This window comes from Zalophus californianus, chromosome 1, assembly GCF_009762305.2.
Source record: "Zalophus californianus isolate mZalCal1 chromosome 1, mZalCal1.pri.v2, whole genome shotgun sequence".
In the NCBI taxonomy this organism is placed as follows: domain Eukaryota; kingdom Metazoa; phylum Chordata; class Mammalia; order Carnivora; family Otariidae; genus Zalophus; species Zalophus californianus.
In genome coordinates, this window is record NC_045595.1 from 6,017,749 (window position 1) to 6,037,745 (window position 19,997).

The 19,997-nt window shown below is 51.8% G+C and overlaps 3 protein-coding genes across 7 annotated transcripts in view; 1 reads left to right on the plus strand and 2 right to left on the minus strand.

Annotated features, from left to right (window-relative positions):
* Positions 1-19,997, plus strand: part of PCP2 (Purkinje cell protein 2) — a 36,019-nt gene that overhangs the window by 1,759 nt on the left and 14,263 nt on the right. Inside the window, exons 2-3 of one of the 5 annotated variants that reach the window (XM_027584780.2) lie at positions 11,517-11,690; positions 13,360-13,501. The exons of 2 other annotated variants lie outside the window; for them this stretch is intronic. The gene's annotated coding sequence lies outside the window, so the exon portion shown is untranslated. Of the gene's footprint in view, positions 1-9,015; positions 9,036-11,516; positions 11,691-13,359; positions 13,502-19,997 lie in introns of those variants that run through there. 2 more of the 5 variants (XM_027584783.2, XM_027584781.2) reach the window with 2 other exon arrangements.
* MCEMP1 (mast cell expressed membrane protein 1) lies at positions 127-2,997 on the minus strand. Its single transcript, XM_027584770.1, has 7 exons — positions 2,666-2,997; positions 2,206-2,346; positions 1,530-1,658; positions 1,250-1,300; positions 1,014-1,160; positions 649-714; positions 127-543 (listed from the first exon to the last, which is right to left on the minus strand). Coding segments are annotated over exons 1-7 (630 nt in total). The 5' UTR covers positions 2,760-2,997; the 3' UTR covers positions 127-541.
* RETN (resistin) lies at positions 7,890-9,334 on the minus strand. The gene is made up of 4 exons (XM_027584786.1): positions 9,181-9,334; positions 8,884-9,011; positions 8,431-8,508; positions 7,890-8,151 (listed from the first exon to the last, which is right to left on the minus strand). The coding sequence occupies exons 2-4, from the start codon at positions 8,999-9,001 to the stop codon at positions 8,015-8,017; spliced, it is 333 nt and encodes a 110-aa protein (XP_027440587.1). The 5' UTR covers positions 9,002-9,011; positions 9,181-9,334; the 3' UTR covers positions 7,890-8,014.

Genomic DNA, 19,997 nt, shown 5'->3' on the forward strand with positions numbered 1-19,997 from the left:
ATTCATTCCCACACAACCTCGTGTCCACGGGCTCCCTGTGTGCCTTTCCCCATCCCCCAACATTTGCCAGGCCCTCCCCCTCCAGGTCCCCAAAGCCCCCCAGGTGCTCCCAGTATGAGATCTAAAAGCCACATTCTTTTGCATAGGCCTTTATCTTCACAAATCAAGAACCGTGAGTGCAGAAACAAAGGAACATACATGGGTACATGCTCCGAAGCCCCTCGTTTGCATAATCAGTCACACTCACATCGGCACAGGGCACACACTGCAACACCCACAATTATAGTGATACACGGGGTGCCCCACACACAGCGCCGCCATGACACACGTATACACAACATACTGCAGGGTACTCACACGTGTTCACAGTGCTACCCGTGTCGCCCACACCCACACTCACACTGACACACCTTTGGGGTCCTTGCTGACACAGCCACCCACTGTGTCATGCATTAGGCTCACAACACACCATGATCACACACGTGGACAGCTTCACTGGGAGGGGTAGCTGGGCCTTCGATGTCTTCTCATTTGTTGAGGTCTCTGGGCAGGATGGAGACCCAAGGTCAGGCAGATCCCTCCCCCAGGAGGGAAACTGGGGCCACGTCTGTAGCTCCCTCCTCATCCATCTCCCCAGTCCCAACTTACATGAGCTTGGCTTCTTCTCCAGTGCCTTGGAGATTTCCTGTAACTTGTTCTTGATTTGGCTCATGTCTGGGGGCAGGAGGATAGGAGAAATCTGGTGTGGGGTCTCACACAGGGCTCCCATGTTTATCGGAAGCCTCCTCCCTGCCCAACCCCCAGGCTGGGGTGCTGTGGAGCCCGCGTACTTGGTGTCCCTAGCAGCATTTAAATATCCCCTGAGTGACTCAGAGGGTGACATCCATCATGCTTCTAAACACCCCCCCCCACCGTGTGCTGGGAGAATGGGACCCCTGCTGTCCCCTCCCCCAATTCCCCAGCCCCCAGCATGAGACAAATTCCACCCAGGGAAGGAAGGTCTGCAATGGCACCTGTTAATAACATCTTCATTTTCTCTCCCTCGAACTGGACACTTCTCTTGACCGTGTCAATGCCCTGCTTGGCCTCCCTGGTGAGCTGCTGGATGGAGCTCCAGCCCCGGTTCTGCTCCTCCTGACACTCCCGCACCGAGTCGGAGACTGAGGCATGAAGTGGGCATGTCCGTATCACCACTGCTCTCCTCACCCCCACCCCGACCCCGTGGGCCTCCCCCAGGTCCCACCCTCACCATTCCAGAGCTCCCTTTTCAAGACCAGCAACTCCTGGGACATCTCAGAATCTGTTCAGGAGGAGGGGCAGGGGAGGCAGGAAAAACCTTGAGGTGCCCCCAGTTCTGTAGGCCTGGGAACAAGGGTGGGGGAAGGGAGGGGAACGAGGGAGAGGGGAGACAGGGTGGAAACACTGGGCTGCCCACCTCCTGAGGACCCCCTCCACGCTGCCCCAGCCCCCACCAAAAAAAACAAAAAAACAAAAACAACAACAACCCCGAAACGAAAAACCCTACTCACTCTTTGCCAGGACCAAGGCCAAGAGGATGATGCAGGACAGGGAGAGGAGGGTGTACAGAATCGTGAGGGCTCTGTGCAGACAACAGGGGACCTGGGCAGATTCTGAGGGTGGCCTAGACAGGGTCGGGACTGGGGTAGAGGCAAGACAGGTGACCTCCAGGGCCCAACACCACCACCCAAACCATCTGGACTGACTCTAACGCCGTCAGAAACTCTGTCACCTGCACCCGCTCTTCCCAATGCCGTAGCCACTGTGACCACCAACATGCCCACTGACCAGAGCCACCAGTTGTCCCCAATGCTGTCATCATCATGCTGCCCTTACCATCCCCTTTACCAGCACTCACAACGTCAACAGTAGCTGTCACCAGCACCCATCAACATCAGTGCCTACCATTGTTAGCATTGTCCCCAGCAGCAGGTCTCATCAGCACTGTCATGGGCTCTGTCCAGGTGGTTCCCTCCTGATCCACTACGTGGTCACCTCTCCACCATCACCATCACCCAGACTTTCACCAACACTTCCACCAAACACCAACACCACCGACATCATCATCCCCACCTGCGAAGCTAACCCCCCCGCCCTCGACCGTAACACACATGCCCCGATGTCACCACGCCCCACACCACTGACCCCGACCTCCACATGGTGCTCCTGGTTCCCATGATGCCCTACCATGGGCCCCTCCCGAGGCTGTGCAGTGTGTGCTGGCAGATGGCTGCTTGCCCTGATTCTTGAGGGATGAATGGCTGCCCTTCAGCTTCTCCTGGTTTCTGAAGGTCAAGGTGATATTCTCATAGTCAGGGTTACCTGCACCTGTGGGTGGGTCAGTGAGAGTGGAAACCTGCCCAGAGCTCTGGGGCGGGGGTGGGGGTAGGAAGGGGGCTCAGAGATCTTGGCTCACCAAACCCCTGCACACAACAAATCTCTGGGGATAACAGATAAGGAATGGGGAAAACAAGACCTGCTTCTTGGGTGGGTGGAGAAGGTGTGCATGAGCGTTTGGGGGATACACATGCACACATACATTTAGGGGTGGGGGAATGAGCCCTGTGACCCCACTTTCAACCCCTTATCTCTCCCATCCCAATCTCTCCCACCTGACCTCTCCCCTCCCCACCTCGAGGTGCCTAACCTTCCTTATTGGCTGGGGCCCTCTGTTTCTTGTCTTTGAAGGCTGCTGCCTGCATCTTGACCTCCTGCTTCATGTAGATTTCCTCAGACTCCATGGTTCCTAGTCGGCCAGTTTGCCCACATACATCCCCACCCGCCGGAAGGTGTCGTGGCAGATGAGGAAATCTCTGGGTTGGGGGGAGGAGGAGGAGAGGTCAATCTCCTCTTTTCAGTGACCCAGGACCCTCCAGCCCTGGGGCATCCTCCCCACACCCCACACCCCCAGATCAAGAGAGTCTTAGGAGACCAGCGGTCTCGCGGAGGGCCAAGCAGAGAAGCCCACAGACCCAGAGACAGGAACCAGCATGATCAGGAACCAGCAACAGAACTGTTAGCTAATGCTATGGCGGTCATCATGTTGCAATGTACAAATGTCTCAAATCAACACCTGTACACCTCAAACATACACAATGTTATAAGTCAATTATACTCAATATAAATAAATTTTAAAAACTTTAAAGGATGGTCACAAACAGACACAAAAGGACACAAGCTATGTATGTGTCTACCCAAATGAACATTGTCCCCTGCCCCTCTCAGGAGAGAATCTAGGCCCCTGGGAGTCCCACCCTTTAGGTTTGAGGTATCTGGGCTTTGGAGGCAGGATTTCTAGGTCTCCCACATCTTCCTACCCCCCGCCCCAGTCCTACCCCTCAGCTCCACCCCAAGAAATTCTACTTCTTCAAGACCCCATGGAGGAAAGGAACGGATGTGAGGTAAGGGGGCCAACCACTTGAGCTCCACCCATATCTGGGACAGAGCCAGATGCACGCCTTGACCTAACCCTGGACATGATGTCCCCTCTCCCTGGGTCCCCAGACAGAGAAACACTTGGAAACACTCACTCTCACCCACGCATCTGCTCACCTACCCACACTCATGCACACTCCCGGAAACCATGCTACATCTGCTCACGTGTTCACATGGCTTGCCCACTGGCAGGCTTCTACACGTGTTTGCCCCAGAGAAATATCCATATTCATGCATTCACATGTCTGCTCTCTGTCTAGATGTCTTCAAGCTCTCTTTGTGTCTGTGACCTTGAAAACTGGAGATAAAAATGAGACAAAGTTTGTAGGGAATTCTCTCTTTAAGTTTAGAACAGTGCCTTCTGGTAGAAATATAATGTAAGCCACATCTTTAATTTAAAAATTTCTAGCAACCACCTTCAAAAGACGAAAAGGGACAGGCTAAGTTAATTTTAATCATGCATCTTATTTAACATAATATACCCTCAAAATTATCACTTCAGCGTGTAGACGATACTAAAAAATTGAGATATAGTACCTTTTTTTGGTACTAAATCTTCAAAAATCAAACGTGATTTACACTCACAGGACTTTCAAGGGTTTGGTGGCTGTCATATTGGACAACGCTGGTCTAGACCATTATGGTTCTCTCCCTTTGGAAAAAATAAGTAAAAGATAATTAAAAAGACTTTTTAAAAAAGATTTTATTTATTTATTTGACAGAGAGATAGAGCATAAGCGAGAGATGATGGAGGGGAAGCGGCAGAGGGAGAAGAAGCAGGCTCCCTGCTCAGTGGGGAGCCCCTGCTGGGCTGGGTCCCGGGACCCTCAGATCATGACCTGAGCTGAAGGCAGACGCTTAACTGACTGAGCCACCCGGGCGCCCTTTAAAAAGACTTTCTATGTTTTAGCTTTTAAATGTATGATTAAATTTGAGATAACTTTGGAATGGTCCCCCAAGTTTTGATGAGAATGATGCTCTGTTTTCTAAACTATTGCCGACCTTGTCGGCTCAAGGATGACTGCTTGCTTTAACAGTGTTTTGATGTCAACTCCTCTCTCTGTTTTTTTTTTTTTTTAAGATTTTGTTTATTTGAGAGAGAGTGCACATGAGAGGGGGGAGAGTCAGAGGGAGAAGCAGACTCCTTGCTGAGCGGGGAGCCCGATGCGGGATTCGATCCGGGGACTCCAGGATCATGACCTGAGCCGAAGGCAGTCGCTTAACCAACTGAGCCACCCAGGCGCCCCCTTTCTCTGATTTTAGAAAGAAGTCCGCAATTGAGAGATTCGACCCTCTCCTGATGTACCGGTCACAGAGGAGACGGAACAGTGGGCAGCTGGCTCTGCTGTGATGGACAGCTGCAGGGGGTGGGGCCACAGCATTTCACATTTCTGTAGGTCGGTTGAAGCGAAGACCAGGCTGCATCCAGCCCTCTGGACAAAATAGCAGTTGTGAAACTGGAGGCCCGCGAGCAATCACAGTGGCTTGAGAGGGCTCTGTGAGGCTTCTCGACCAGCCGCTGTCTTAGGGGTAACAGTCTCAATTTTCTTTTAAGAAAGAATATGCGTCTCCAGGACAGCTAACCATAAACCAGTGATTGGTTTAGAGTGGGTACATGATCCAGGCCCAGGCAATCAGAGTCTAAGATTTGGCACAGGGGTGGGCACATGAGCCAGATTCAGCCAATGAAACTCAGGACTGCGACTTTTGGGGCATTAACCAGGAAAAAAGGCATTTCCTCTTTTTTTTTTTCTCTCTCTCTCTCTCTCCACTGGGGCTCTCAGACTGGGAAAATGTAACCTTGGAGCTGTGATGGGGGAGAACTTGCTTGAGAGAGAAGCCAGCATTGAGGAGAGCAGACCTGAGAGGGAGTCGGATCCTGGAGACATCATTTGAGGGCTAGATCCACCCATACTTGAATCTGTCATTCTAACCCTGGGCCTCTTGGTGCAGTTGGTTAAGAGTCCAACTCTTGGTTTCGACTCAGGTCCGTGATCTCAGAGTTGTGAGATTGAACCCTGCATCAGGCTCTGTGCTGAGTGTAGACTCTCTCTTCCTCTCCCCCTGCCCCCTCTGCCCCTCCCCACCCCGCACTCTCTCTCTCTAAAATAAATAAGCGAGGGGCGCCTGGGTGGCTCAGTCGGTTAGGCGGCTGCCTTTGGCTCAGGTCATGATCCCAGGGTCCTGGGATCGAGCCCCGCGTCCGGCTCCCTGCTCGGCGGAGAGCCTGCTTCTCCCCCTCCCTCTGCCTGCCACTCTGCCTGCTTGTGCTGTCTCTCTATCTGTCGAATAAATAAATAAAATCTTTAAAAATAAAAAAAATTTAAAAAAATAAGTGAATCTTTAACCCTGGGCTTCTCAGTTACATATCCAGAAACTTCCTCTTTTTTTTTCTTTTTTAAAGATTTTATTTTTAAGTCATCTCTACACCCAACATGGGGCTCAAACTCACACCCCGAGATCAAGAGTTGCATGCCCCACTGACTGAGCCAGCCAGGTGCCCCCAGAAACTTCCTTTTACTTTTGCTCAAGCTAACTTGCAGTGGGGTTTGTGGCGCTTGCAACTGAAAAACTCTTGGCTACCTCAGGGGGGCTGGGCGGTTGGCAAGTGAGAAAATGGAGGCTTGAGAAGGGGGCTTGCCTATCCAAGTCTGCGCTCTGGGACAGGAGAATGACTGTGCTGGAATTGAGGACTCTGAAAAGGACTTTTTGGGGTCCAGACATAGGGGGATAATTGAATGGGACTTGGAGATAAAGAGGCATTCCAATCAGTCTGGGGACAAAGGAGTGCACCCCCCCTCCACATCAGTGAGGGGGTGGGACAGGCAAGGTTCTAGACCCACCCTCTCTGCTCCTCAACACACTTCTGACTCAGTGGTCCCACCTCAACCCCATGGCCACATGGGGTTAGGAGGGAGGATTTAGGAGGGGAATCTCTGGATTGGGGTATGGGTGGGCTCCAGGGGCAAGAGGAGAGTCTGTGATCTCAGCTCATGGCTACCGGAATCAGACAGGGGGCCGTGCCATCATAGGGGGTGGGTGGCAGAGATAGGGGCATAACATGGGAGGAGAGGGATGGGCAGAAGAAAGTCACGGGCGCCCACCCCCCCGCCACTGCCTCCCTGCAGGAGAGTCCAAAACATCTTGAAAACCAGGATGCCACCCCATCACCTGTTCTCCAGCTCCTGGGGGCTGGGACATTTGAGTCTGGGGTCCCTTTCAAGACTGGGCACCAAGTGTTCTGAAATCTGTGTCTGCATCTCGCAGGGGCTGGATTTTTAAGACCCCTGGGTTAGGATTCCCAGGGAACTGGACCCTGAATCACCTGGATCTGTGCCCCCAGGAAGCTGTGTAAGTGTTGCAGGTGACTCATCTTCCAGGTCAGAATTCAGATGGGGACTGATGTCGTCCAGGCGGGGATGGGGACTTGATGTCAGAAGCAAGAGACTCTGTCCAAGGTTTACACATCTACGTGTCTATGTTCCTCCTTCCATGGCCGTGCCTGTATGTTCCAGTGGTCCTTTCTTGTGCCCATGTATGTGTCTGTGGCCATGGTGTGTCCCTGTGTGACCATAGTAACTGGGTTGTGTACCGTGTGTGTACATGTAGTGTGTGCACCTGGATGGTGTATCCACGTGTGTAGGTGGTTATTTATTCAGCAGACATTTCCTGAGCACCTACTATGTGGTATGCTCTCTTCTGAGTGCCAGGAATACACCAAAGGGCAAACAAGTACCCTGCCCTGCGTTTTCATATTCAAGTGTCCATGAGGGCGTATGTGCCCCTGTGTACTGCAGGTTGTAACTACTCAAAACTGCGCTGCATGTGTGAAAACGTAAACTTGTGGTTCGTGGCCTCAGGTAAGAGTTCTCAGCTTGCTCCTGTGAAGATTCCTTCCTGTCCACGACCCAGCTTTGCCTGTGCCCTGCAGGCCCCTCCATGAGGTTGGGGAGTGAGGGATCTCAGCTGAGGGCTCTGGGCTGAGAGATGACCCAGGCATCCACCTTGACCCTGGGGCTTCTGGAGGCTTGGGGCCCTGAAGTGTATGCAGAGTGGGGGGGGGGCGGGGGTCCCTGTCCCATCCAGACCCAGACCCCGAATGAAGCCTCATTGTAGGGGCTGGGACAGAATGACCCAGCGATTTCCTGGAAGGCCAGAGACCCGAGGGTGACCGTCAAGGTGGCCTTAAAGGTAACACGCACTTCCCCCTCCTGAAGGAGGCCATGATTCTTGGGTGTGAGTGTCCTCAGAGGAAGTAGAGGCCTTGTTCTCGGAGATGGGGAGGGGGGCACAACATGGGAGGAGAGGGATGGGCAGAGGAAAGTCACGGGCGGCCCGGCCACCGCCTCCCTCCAGCGTCTGCGTGCCCGGCTCTTTTCGGGAGACGCCAGCTCAGTCTCCCACCCCCCACAAAAGACAGCGCCGCGCCCCGACCCTCACCTTCTCAGGGTTTATTTCCAGCCCCGCCCCTCCGAGGCCTGGCCACGCCCCGTCAGAGGCCTGACCCCGCCCCCTCGAGGCCTGGCCACGCCCCCCAGCCGGCACCGTGACCCCGGGGACCTCAGGCGGTGGTCTGCACGCGGCAACAGCGAGCTCCGGTCCAGTCCATGCCCGCGCACTGGCAGTGGCATGTGGTCTCGGCGCGCACGTCCCACGAGCCACAGGCGGAGCCACAGGTGCAGGCGGTGACGGCGAAGCCTGTGGGCCGGAGCGGAGGGAGTCTGGACCCGGGCGGGAGGCTACCCGCCAGGGGGTCCGGAGGGAAGCCGCGGGCTCCAACACCGGGGAATGAATGGGAGCCGGATTGCGTGGGCGGCTGTGTCCCAAGCTGTCCCGGAGCTGGGGCGGGGAGAAGGCTGGGGCCGCAGACCAGGATCCTGGGGAAGTTGACTCAAGAAATAGAGGCTGGATTTAGGGGGAGGGGTTCCTGGGTGCTGGAACAGAAGCGAGAGCCTGGAAAAGGACTTCAGTACTCACCTGCAGGGCAGGTGGCCAGGTCCCCCCTGGAGGTGACGCTCAGGCAGCTCAGGCCAAAGTTCCTCATTGTCTCAAGAACTGCGGGGGGGGAGGAGAGAAGGAAGCTGTGAGACCAAGCTGCCCCTGTTCTCATGTGGCCCTGGCCCTGGTGGTTTGGAGATAGGCAGGTGGTCAAGAAAACTCTTCTGAGGAAGGCCCAGGTGGGCCAGGCCCTGGTGGAGAGCCATGAGATGGGAACCTCATCACCTCCCAGGTTCTGTCTTGAGATAGGGGTTGTGGAGGAAGGAGGATTTGGAGCTTCTGCCAAAGATGGAGCTGGATGGGGGCTGGGGTTGGCTTGGGTTTGGGGTGGAGGTTTGGTTCTGGTTGGGGCAGAATTGATGGCTGCTCCATCTCGGGAATTAGAGGGCCCCCTCTGAGGCCCCTGCTGAGGTTGGAAGTGAGGGTCCTCACTTAAGGATCTGGTGCCATCCTGGATCTTCTCATTGATGGCTTCATCCACTGGACACAGAGACTTGCCACACCCCAGCAGCCCCAGGACAGGGAGGAGGAGGGGGGCAAGAGCCTTCATCCTGCAGGTGCTGCAAGACAGAACCGACAGCCAGGTCAGTCCCTTCTCCTCTGGGGAGGGTCAAGCCTCCAGAGCAGGTGGGATATGGAATCCTGGGGGGGAACAGGGCTGGCATCCCAGCTTTGCCAAGGCCCCCTCGGGCTGGGGTTCTGGGCTGAGCAGGGGCAGCTGTCACTTACCCTCAGGACGTACTCAGCAGGCCAAAGCTCGGGCACTGATTTCATGCCCCTGCCACATCTCCCTCTTTAAGGCTTCTGCCGGATGTGGAGCTTCCAGTCTTGGCTGAGTGTCTTGGCTCCCTGGGCCTCCCCTCCCACATCCGGGACCAAGAGGAAGCCCCCAGGGCAGACTAAGGGCCCAGGGATAGGAAGCTATGCCCGCCCCCTTCCCTGCTACAGTTTCCCCCATTCAAGAGCCCACCCTTCTCAGGAGGTAGTCCTGGGGGATGATTCCAGAAGCCCCCGTCCCATGGACAGGCAAAGAAATAGGAGTTTGCATGCAGGGGTGGGGAACATAAGCATGAACAAAATAACCCTCCCCCAAAATAAATAAATATGCAGTGAGAACTGCATACCATGTTCATACCCAAATGCCTCTCAACAATAGAATGGATGAAATCATGTTTTCTTTTTTCCTTCAGTGGAACAATCTGTAACAGATGGTGGCAAACTTGCAGCGCATGGGACAAATCTGGCCCACTGTCTATTTCTGTGCAACCCATGAGCTAAGAATGGTTTTTACATTTTGGGTGTTTTTTTTTTTTTTTTTTGGTTTTTGTTTTTAATACAAACGGATTTTTAAAATTGTGGCAAAATATATTTCACATTAAACTTATCATTTTAACCATTTCTTAAAAAGATTTTATTTATTTATTTGGGATGGACAGAGAGAGATAGCAAGGGGTGGGGCAGGGCAGAGGGAGAAGCAGACTTTCCACTGAGCGCAGAGCCCGATGCAGGGCTCGATCCTGGAACCCCGGGATCATGACCTGAGCCGAAGGCAGACACTTAATTGGCTGAGCCACCCAGGTGCCCCATTTTAGCCATTTTTTAAGTGTAGGGTCCAGTGGCATGAAGTACTCTCACATTGTTGTGCAACCGTCCCCACCAACCATCTCCAGAACTTTCTCATCTTCCCAAACTGAAGCTCTGTCCCCACGAAACACTAACTCCCTATCCCCCTTTGCCAGACCCCCTGGCTCCCACCATCTACTTTCTGTCTCTATGACTTTGCCTGTTCACACCTCAAGTAAGTGGAATCACACAATACTTATCCTTTTGTGTCTGTATTCTTTCACTTAGCATAAGTGTTTTCAAGCTTCATCCATGTTGTGGCATGGGGCAGAACTTTATTCCTTTTTATGGCGAATATTTCACTGTAGGGACACACCACATTTTGTTTATCCATTCATCTGTTAGTTGCAACTTACTTTGTTGTTTCCATCTCTTGTCAACGATGCCCCTGTAAACCTTGGAATGTATGAGCATCTCTGAGCATCTCTGAGTCCCTGCTTTCAGTTCCCTTGGGTATATATCCAGGAGTGGGATTGCTGGATCATATGACAATTCTGTGCTTAACTTTTCGAGGAGTTGCCAAAAAGTTTGTACATTTTTAAATCATTGGAAAAAAAATTTAACAGTGACATATGAAAAGTACATGAAATTGAAATCCCAGTTATTTATAAGTGTTCTTGGAGCATAACCATGCCTACTTTTTTAATAGATTGTCTGAGGTTGCTTTCCCAGGTCAGTGACAGAGACTATGCCCTGTAAAGGTGAACCCGGCTACCATCTGGCCCTTTACAGAAAAAAAAAAAATTGTCCATTCCTGGTCAATAGCAATGAGTGTGAATGAGAGATCACAATATATGAATTGCGGCTACATGCAACAGTCTGGATGAATCTCACAAAACATAACTGTGAGCAAAAGAACCCAGACACAGAAAAGAAAAGAACATACTGCACAAAGGACCAGGGCAGGGTGCCTGGGTGCCTCAGTCAATCGACCATCCAACTCTTGATTTTCGCTCAGGTCATGATCTCAGGGCCCTGAGATCGAGTCCTGTGTCCGGCTTCATGCTGGGTGTGGAGCCTGCTTGGGAATCTCTCTCTCCCTCTCCCTCTGCACCTCCCCTCTCCCCACTCCACACACACACACACACACACACACACACACACACACACCTGCTCTCTCTCTCTCTCTCTCAAAAAAAAAAAAAAAGCACAACTAATCTATGCTGTTGGAGATGAGGATGGAACTTCCCTGGGGAGTGAGGGAAAATGGGAAGCTAGTGAAAATTTGAGCATACGCTTACATCTGCACACTTTTCTTTACACATACTCTATTTCAGTGACGTGTGTGTGAAATCCCTATGTAAATACAACCGTGTACACAGGCCAAAGTGTAGGCAATATTTCTTGAGCACTTACTTGCGCCAGATGTGATGCTATGCATCGTGCATGCAGTGGGGAGCAAGGGGACCCCCCAGCCCTCACGCACCTTGCCCTGTCTGTAGGAGGAAGACAGACACCAAGAAAGAGCTCAATTAGCCTCACACTCCACCAGTCATCTCTGCCCCAGAGGAGAGGAACTGAATTCTGGGAGAACTTCTGGCAGAAGAATGTGGCCCCCGGTGGAAGATTCCAGGGAGGTTTTATGGAGGAAGAGATGGCCGAGCGGAAGGTGGAGGGTGAGCAAGAGTTAAGCAGGAGAACCAGTCAGGGAGGGCATTCTGGGTGGAAGGAACTGCTTGTCCCAAGGCCCTGGGGAAGGACAGCGTGCACCAGCTTTGAGGAACTGAAAGAAAACCAGTGGGCAGGAAGGCAGAGAGCCTGGTTGGCATTAATAAATTTTGCAGGCTCCCTTCCTTGAAGACCCCCAGACACAGCTTGGATACAAGGTAGTTTGGGACACAGCAAGAGTCATTTTGTTAAGAGCTCTGATCCTTCAAACCCTTTAGTCTCAGAACTTTTCAGATAAAAGCTTTTGAGGGGCACAGAAGCGGGCAGCTCTGACTACAGGTCAGGTGAAAAGCAGGGGGTGTGTGTGGAACCCCTAGGATTCCCTGGGGACTTAGTTTGAAAACCCTTGGTTAAGTAGCAGGAAAGGGCTACATGCCCTTTCATTCTCTTTGAAGAAAATAAAATATTTTAGGGGCACCTGGCTGGCTCATTTGGAAGAGCATGCCATGCTTGATCTCAGGGCCGTGAGTTCGAGCTCCACCCTGGGTATAGAGATGCCTAAAAAAAAATTAAACTTAAAAAAAAATATTTTTATTCCCCCTGATTTCTATCAGTGACACTGAGGTCTAGTGGCCTCAATTTTGCATCAAATGCTATCAAATAAAATTTCAGAGCCAGGTCTTTAAAACGTACAATAGTGGGGCACCTGGGTGGCTTAGTTGGCTATGCCTCTGCCTTTGGCTCAGGTCATGATCCTGGAGTCCCGGGATCGAGCCCCGCATCGGGCTCCCTGCTCGCACGGAGCATGCTTCTCCCTCTCCTCCCTGCTCGTGCATGCTCTCTCGCTATCTCTCTCTCAAATAAGTAAATAAAATCTTTTAAAAAATAAAATAAAATAATAAAGCATACAATTGGGCAGTCACTGTCTTTTACAATCAATTTTATTGAGGTATAATTTTTGTTAAATAAAATGCACCTAAAGTGTTCAGTTGGATGTATTTTGACAAATGTACATGCCTGCATGCTGCATGAATGTTTTGTTTTTCCCAAGTATTGTCTTTTTAGTTTTTTGTTTTTGTTTTGTTTTGTTTTTTAGAGAGAAAGAGAGAGAGCACATGCATGCATGTGAGGGGGAGGGAGGGGCAGAGGGAGAAGGAGAGAAAGAATCTTAGGCAGGCTCCACGCCCAGCACAGGGCCCGACACGGGGCTCCATCCCAGGACCCTGAGATCATGACCTGAGCCAAAATCAAGAGTCGGCTGCTCAGCTGACTGAGCCACCCAGGCACCTCCCAAGTATTGTCTTTTTAAAAACATGAGGTGTCATTTACATAAAGTAAAATTCACTCTTTTTACTGAGTTCTATGAGTTTTGACAAATGCATAGAGTCGTGTGATTGTCACCACCCAGTACTTATAACTTAAGTGATAGTTGGGGAAATAAAAGAGGTCCCAAAAGATCTTAAGGGTTTTAAACTGTGTCCTGAAGCCACAGAGAGAGGATTTTTCGGCTCCATACCACCCGTCTTCCCATGTGGACCTGCAGACCTTGTGAATATTCACAACTGTTACCAGCTTGTTCTTGCCTATTAGTGTACTTCTGTCCTTGAAGGGTTATTATGAACCAGGAGGGCCTGGAAACTGACCTCCAGAAGTAACCGGAGTTACTTGCCTTGCTAGATATCAACTTGCTGTCCTGTTGACAGACGAGATGACAGGGGGCTCGGCCGAATCAGGAATCATTTGCTTCCTGTTCCACATCAACGACAGAAAAGAAAAGCAAGAGCCCTGGAACCCTGCCCGCTTTCTTAAGCAAGAGCTGGTGAGCCTGGCTTCATTTAGAAACGCTTCTGACCCAGGGGTCGGGGTGGGGGGTCCTGTCTGGCAGAAGGGGAGTCTGAGCAGCTAACTACCAGCTGCAGAGGTGGGGAGATGACAGGCAAGACCTGAGGGGACCAGGTTGTGCCTTGGGGCAAGGAACAGTGAGAGCCTGAATGTTGGGTGGTAAAGAGCATGGAGATTTCCAGTGTTAACCACCTGAGATTCTCCTTTGCAGTAGACCCACTCTCGTCTCTAGGTGTGCCTGGGTTCCTTGAGCCTCTGGACCCCTTACAGAATATCTTTCACTTGGCGGCTCCTTGGGGTGCCCTGAGATGATCATATCTACTGTTTGTTGAGCAATTTATACATATGACCACCAGCCGGTCAGGTAGAGATGATTATTATCTACAAGAGGAGCTGCTGAGGCCCAGAGAGGCTAAATGACTTGTCTGGGGTCACACAGCAAGTTGGTGGAGGAGCTGGGATTTGAACCCTGATGGTCTGTCTCAAGGATCTGCACCTTTCAGCCCCAAGAAGTGTGTGTATGTGGGGGGCACTCCCTGGATGACCACAGCACTGTCCCAGCTTTAAAAAATAAGAAGAAAGAAAAAGAATAAAAGCAACATTGTTTTGAGAATATTCCTATAGCTTTTCTTTTTCTGTTAAAGAAATGACAGAAATAAAATGTCCCTATTTTTTTTTAAGATTTCATTTATTTATTTGAGAGAGAGAAAGCATTGGGGCGGGGAGGGGAGGAGCAGAGGGAGAAGCAGGGTCGATCCCAGGACCCTGGGATCACAGACTGAGTTGAAGGCAGATGCTTAACCGACTGAGCCATCCAGGTGCCCCAGGGACATTTTGGAGCACCTGGGTAGCTCAGTTGGTTAAGCATCTGCCTTCGGCCCAGGTTGTAGTCCTAGGGTCCTGGGATCGAGCCCCACATGAGCTCGGCGGGTAGCCTGCCTCTCCCTCTCCTCCCTGCTCGTGCTGTCTCTGGCTAGCTCTGTCTCTCAAATAAATAAATAAAAATTTTTAAAAAATGTTCCTATTTAAAAAGGAATTCAAAGAATACAGAAATTTATAAAAGAAATGTTCCCGAGTATTCCTACTCACAGGGAGTAACCAAGAAATGGGGGGGGACCGGGGGACCCTCCCCACCAACTGAGGAACTGTGAATAAAAGGGGATGGGGGTGGAATCTGGCTTCCTGGGGTAAAACTGAGCCTCCCCCACACCCCGGCCTCCACCACAGGCCCCAGCGCTCTCCCAGCACCATCTCCCCAATTCCCCAAATGGCTGGGTGCTGTTTTACGGGTGGGAAAACTGACACTGGGTATGGTTGGCTCACTCTCAAAGGGGAGATTTCACCCAGATTTGTCCAACGCCAAAGTCTTCCCTTTTAACCAAGGCATTTTCTCCCCCAAACCCTGGGGTGAGCAGTACATGGACCAGGGTGAGGATGCACGGAGGGTAAAGTAAAGGGGGGCGGGAAAGAGTTTTGTGGAAACTCCTTCCACCCAGCCTGGCTTTTTGATTTTTTAAATTTTTTTTTTAAGATTTTTATTTATTTATTTGAGAGATTGAGGACGAGCAAGGGGAGAGGCAGAAGGAGCAGCAGGCTCCCCGCAGAGCAGGACTTGATCTCAGGACCCCAGGATCATGACCTGAGCTGAAGGCAGAAGCTTAACTGAGCCACCCAGGTGCCACCCTGGCTTTTTTTAGATTCCACGTATCAATCTTAAACAAACAAACAAACAAATTCAGGGTGCCTGGCCAGCTCAGTTGGAAGAGCATGTGACTCTTCATCTTGGGGTCGTAAGTTCAAGCCCCACGCTGGGTGTAGAGATTAACTAATTAATTAACTAACTAATTAAAAAAAACCCGGGGTGCCCAGGTATCACAGTCAATTGAGCAGCCGACTGTTAGTTTTGGCTCGGGTCATGATCTCAGGGTCCTGGGTTAGAATTCAGCATTGGGCGCCACGCTCAGCTCAGAGTCCGCTTGAGACTCCTTCTCCCTCTCGTTCTGCCCCACCTCTGCTCTCTCTCTCTAATATAAATAAATAAAATCTTTAAAAAAAACAAAACCACCCAAAAACCTCATAGAAACAGGGAACAGACCAGTGCTTGCCAGGGGGCGGAGTGGAGAAATACAGGAAGGTTGTCCAAAGGTCCAAACTTCCAGCTAGACGATGCATAAGTTCTGGGGAACCTAATGTACTCTGGGGTGATTACAGTTAACACGACTGGACTGTATATCTGAAAGTTGCTAATCGAGTAGATTGTAAAGGTTCTCACCACACACACACACACACACACACACACACAAACACACACACATACACATGGTAACTCTGAGGGGATGGATGTGTTAACTAACCTTATGGTAGAAATCATTTTGCAATATATTCATAGGTCAAATCACTACATTGTACACCTTAAACTGACACAATGTTACATATCAATTATATTTCAATAAGAGGGGGGACATCGATTTCACATATAAGGGAAATCATGCAGTGTTTGTCTTTCTCCTTCTGATTTATTCACGTGCATCTGCAGAGACCATGGAGACCGTGACACCACACAGGGCAAATGCTGCAGAGATGTCACCTTTCCTCACCAGCATTTTCCCAGAATTTCCTTGGCCACCGACAGGGACCGAGACTCCGAGTGGTCTCACAAAAAACTGTGGTCATCGAGGGTGGGGCTCCCCCTCCTGTCCTGTCATGTCCCCCCCGCCCCCCCCCCCAGCGATCCCAGAGCCCCAGCCCCGGAGACTCCCTCTCTGGCCCCCCTGGAGGAGAGCCTTTCCACTCGCTGGGCAATTTCTTCACTCCAGGGGCCTTTTCACAATATTCTTGGCAGCTGTTGGTTAACTGGTGTTTGAAGATTTTGAGTAATTTTAGAAAAACAAAAAAAAGGGAAGCTTGCCTTGCCTTCTCGCTGTCTGGGTTCCCCTGGAGCTGACAGCCTCCTTCCTGGAGCTTTCCTTGGCTCGCTGAGTCACACTCACTTCCTGTCCCTGCCCTGGGGCCACGAAGCCCCTGCCTCCCAAGTTGAAGACTTTGGGCACTCCTTCTTCTGCCCCTTCCTCTGCCAGGGTCCCCGCTTTCACCCCTCCTGCCCAACTGGCAGTCTCCAGTGTGCCCCGGAGCCTCACATTTATTTCCGCAGAGCAAGTTCCAGACTACAAACCTTTCTTCCCATGTGACTTGGATCAGATATTATTCTAGAAGAGGCTCCCTGCACAGCATGGGTGGAGAACGCACACATTCCTGATCCTGAGACCACCCATCCTCACTTCTCCTGGGGGCCGTGCCCTCAGACCCTTCAAAGCGCTGATGTGAGCCTGAGAAATCCTTTTTGCTCACTTTGTGAGACCCTCCTTCTTAGCCCGCCCAGGGCCAGACCCCATTAGAGTGTCAAATAATAATAATGTTATTATTATTATATCCATAATATATTATGATTATCATTATGGCAGCCAGAATTTTCTGGATGCTTCCTATATGCTTACAATGTGACCACCAGTCACCCTGAGGTCTGTCTCGACCCCAGACCCCCCCCTGATAAACTCATATATCCTGCTGCCTCCTGGGGATCCTGCAGGTAATACCTAAGAAAATGTATCAGGCTGTTAGTTTCTGTACAGTCCAACTAGTTGCCGAGGGACAGGTCATTTGAGAAGGATCCCAGCTAGGGGCGCCTGGGTGGCTCAGTCGGTTAAGTGTCTGCCTTCGGCTCAGGTCATGATCCTGGGGTCCTGGGATGGAGTACTGTGTCGGGCTTCTTGCTCAGCGGGGAGCCTGCTTCTCCCTCTGCTCCTTCCCCTGCTTGTGCTCTCTCTCTGACAAATAAATTTAAAAAAAAAATCTTAAAAAAGAGAGAGAGAGAAGGATCCCAGCTAATTCCAGGGGAAGGATTAATAAGGTTGAAAATAATCTTCAGGAGAGGATGGGTCCAGTCATTGAGGCGTGATGGCTGCTAACACCTTTAAGTGGAGAATTGGTGGGGACCAGGGGACACCTGCCCCACTCCCACCAACCCACAAATGAACTGTAGCACCCTGACATTATGGAGCTCCTGAGGAGATGCAACAGGAGGTACCCAGCCCCACCAGTGAGAGAGTATTCTGACCTACAGTGGAACCTCGTCCAGGTAGTGCTAACCACCTGTTGACCTGAGGAAACAGCACGGTGGGGATGGTGGGGGCAGATGCTAAGAACAAGTTATATAGGGTCACAAAGAAGCAGCCAGCAAAATCCAGAATGGGGGCCATTCCCTAGGACAGGAAGAGAACCCCTAAGAAAACACACCAAGTTGGGATAAATGTCCTGAGGAAATAAAGCACGGTGACATCTGAGCTAAAACGGGAAGGAGGGAGGATACGAAGAACTGGGGGCAAAGCATTGTAGGTAACGAGAACAGCAGGTGCAAAGGTCCTGTGGCTGGAACGGGAGTCGTGTGTTTGAAACACAGCAGCTGTGGCTGAGGGAGCCAATGGCGAATGGACTTGTGGAGGGACTTTGTAAAACACATAGAGAGGGAGGTTGGATTTCATTCTCATAGGAGGGTTTTGACAAGTCTCAGTAACGCATGCGGAGGGCTTGGCGTGATGCCTGTGACGTGCTCAGGGCTTGACGCTGCCGGCTGCTACGGCCCATAGAGATCCGTGAATTTTGGTTGAATCAAAATGTCCTTAAGTCAGAGACGCTACAACAGCACCTCGGCATAAATAAAGAGCAGAGGCCGAGGCGGTGGAAGCAGTGTTGCCGCGGAGAAGCACGGAGCAACCACTGACCTACTTAGAGTTTCCAGTGAGGGTCACCCCAGCTCCAAGTACGGACGTGAAAGAGCCAAGAACCCGGAAAATTGGACCACAGCGCCCCCTGGTGCTCACAGCTTTTACCTACCTAAGCGGGCCCGGGAGGTGGCGGGGTGCGGGGCGGAGACCGCGGCTTCCTGGGGAGGCGAGTTTAAATGTTAAACTTTGAAACCATCTCCTTCCCGCTCCGTCTCTGGCCAGTTAAAAGGCTTCCCTGCGGAGGCCGGACGGGGAGCCACGCATCCAGGGCGAGCATCTCAGGGGTCGGGGGCCGGGGCCCCTCCCCGCATCCACTCCGCCCCTGCGACGACCTTGCATATCCAGCTTTCTGCCCTGGTAGGAGTTTCTAGTAACTCCTAGAAGTAGCCTTGCTGAGTCAGAGTGTTTAGCGCTTCACCAGGGCCCCGCCTGCAACTGCGTGTGCAATCTTCCCGGGGAAAGTGTCCTTAGATTTCCCTGAATTCTCGAAAGGATTGGTGACTTCCATCAGGGCCACGTCTTCCATGGCCGGGGAGGAAAGGTCCTGCGTGTCCTGTCTCCGCGCATGCCCTCCTGGTCCCAGCCTTGGATGGGCCATATCCCCTGAGGTGACGTAATGGGAATAAGTGGCGCTCCACGGGCGGGGGGGGGGCGGGGCGGGGCCACTCTACCCAGTTTACCCACCCAGAGTTTTCCACTGTGCCAGCAGGGACCAAATTCTCACCTAGGCCTTCCAGGCGCTTTGTGGCTTTCAGATCTTATTACCCCTCAATATCCTTTTTGCTCCATCTCACTCTCTTGCCTTTGCCTCCCCTGTGCCTTCCCCCTCTTCCCTGACTCCTCTTTTCATTCTCAACTCAGACATCCCCTCCTCCAGGAAGCCTTCCTTGACTGCCTCCAGTCTGGCTAGATTAGGGTATCCTCTGGACTCCCACAGCCCCGTCTGCTGCTGTCCACCTGGCTCAGTATCTGTGCCCCCACAGAGAGAGGATGGTCATCATATCTTATTCACGCTGTGAGATTCAGATCTTTTTAACTGGGTGTTACGGGCTGAATTGTACTCCCCCCACCTCCCCCCAAAAAAAATTCATGTGGAAGTCCCAACCCCCAGCGCCTCAGAACGTGACTGTATTTGGAGAGAGTCTTTTTACAAGACAATTAAGTTAAAACGAGGTCATTAGGGTGGCTGGTGTCCTTCTAGAAGGGGGATTAGGACACAGGCAGGCAGAGGGACAGTCACGTAAGCACACGGGAGAAACCACATCTCGGTCTCCACTTGCCGGTGAGAGGCCTCAGGAGCACCAACCCTGCGGGCACCTTGAGCTTGGACTTCCAACCCCCAGGGCTGTGGGAGAACACATCTCTGTCGTTTAAGTCACCCAGGCTGGGGTATTCTGTGAGGGCAGGCCCAGCACACTCTTATACCCTCTGCCGTATCCTGCAGGTACGAGCCCCTGTGAACACCCTGGGGGTGGGGCCAAGGATGGGCCGGGAGCCTTCAAACGCTCTGGGGTGGGTGGGAACTGGGCATGCTGTGCTTTGTGCCTGTCTTCACACAAAGGCAGACTCTGATCCCCCCGCGTATGGCTCCGGGGCCCATCAAGACAGTTCCCGGAGTGGGGACGGGGCAGGATACCGGGTCCGCTCTGCTAGCTAATACTAGGGCCCGCGGAGGGCCCTCGCGCCATCAGC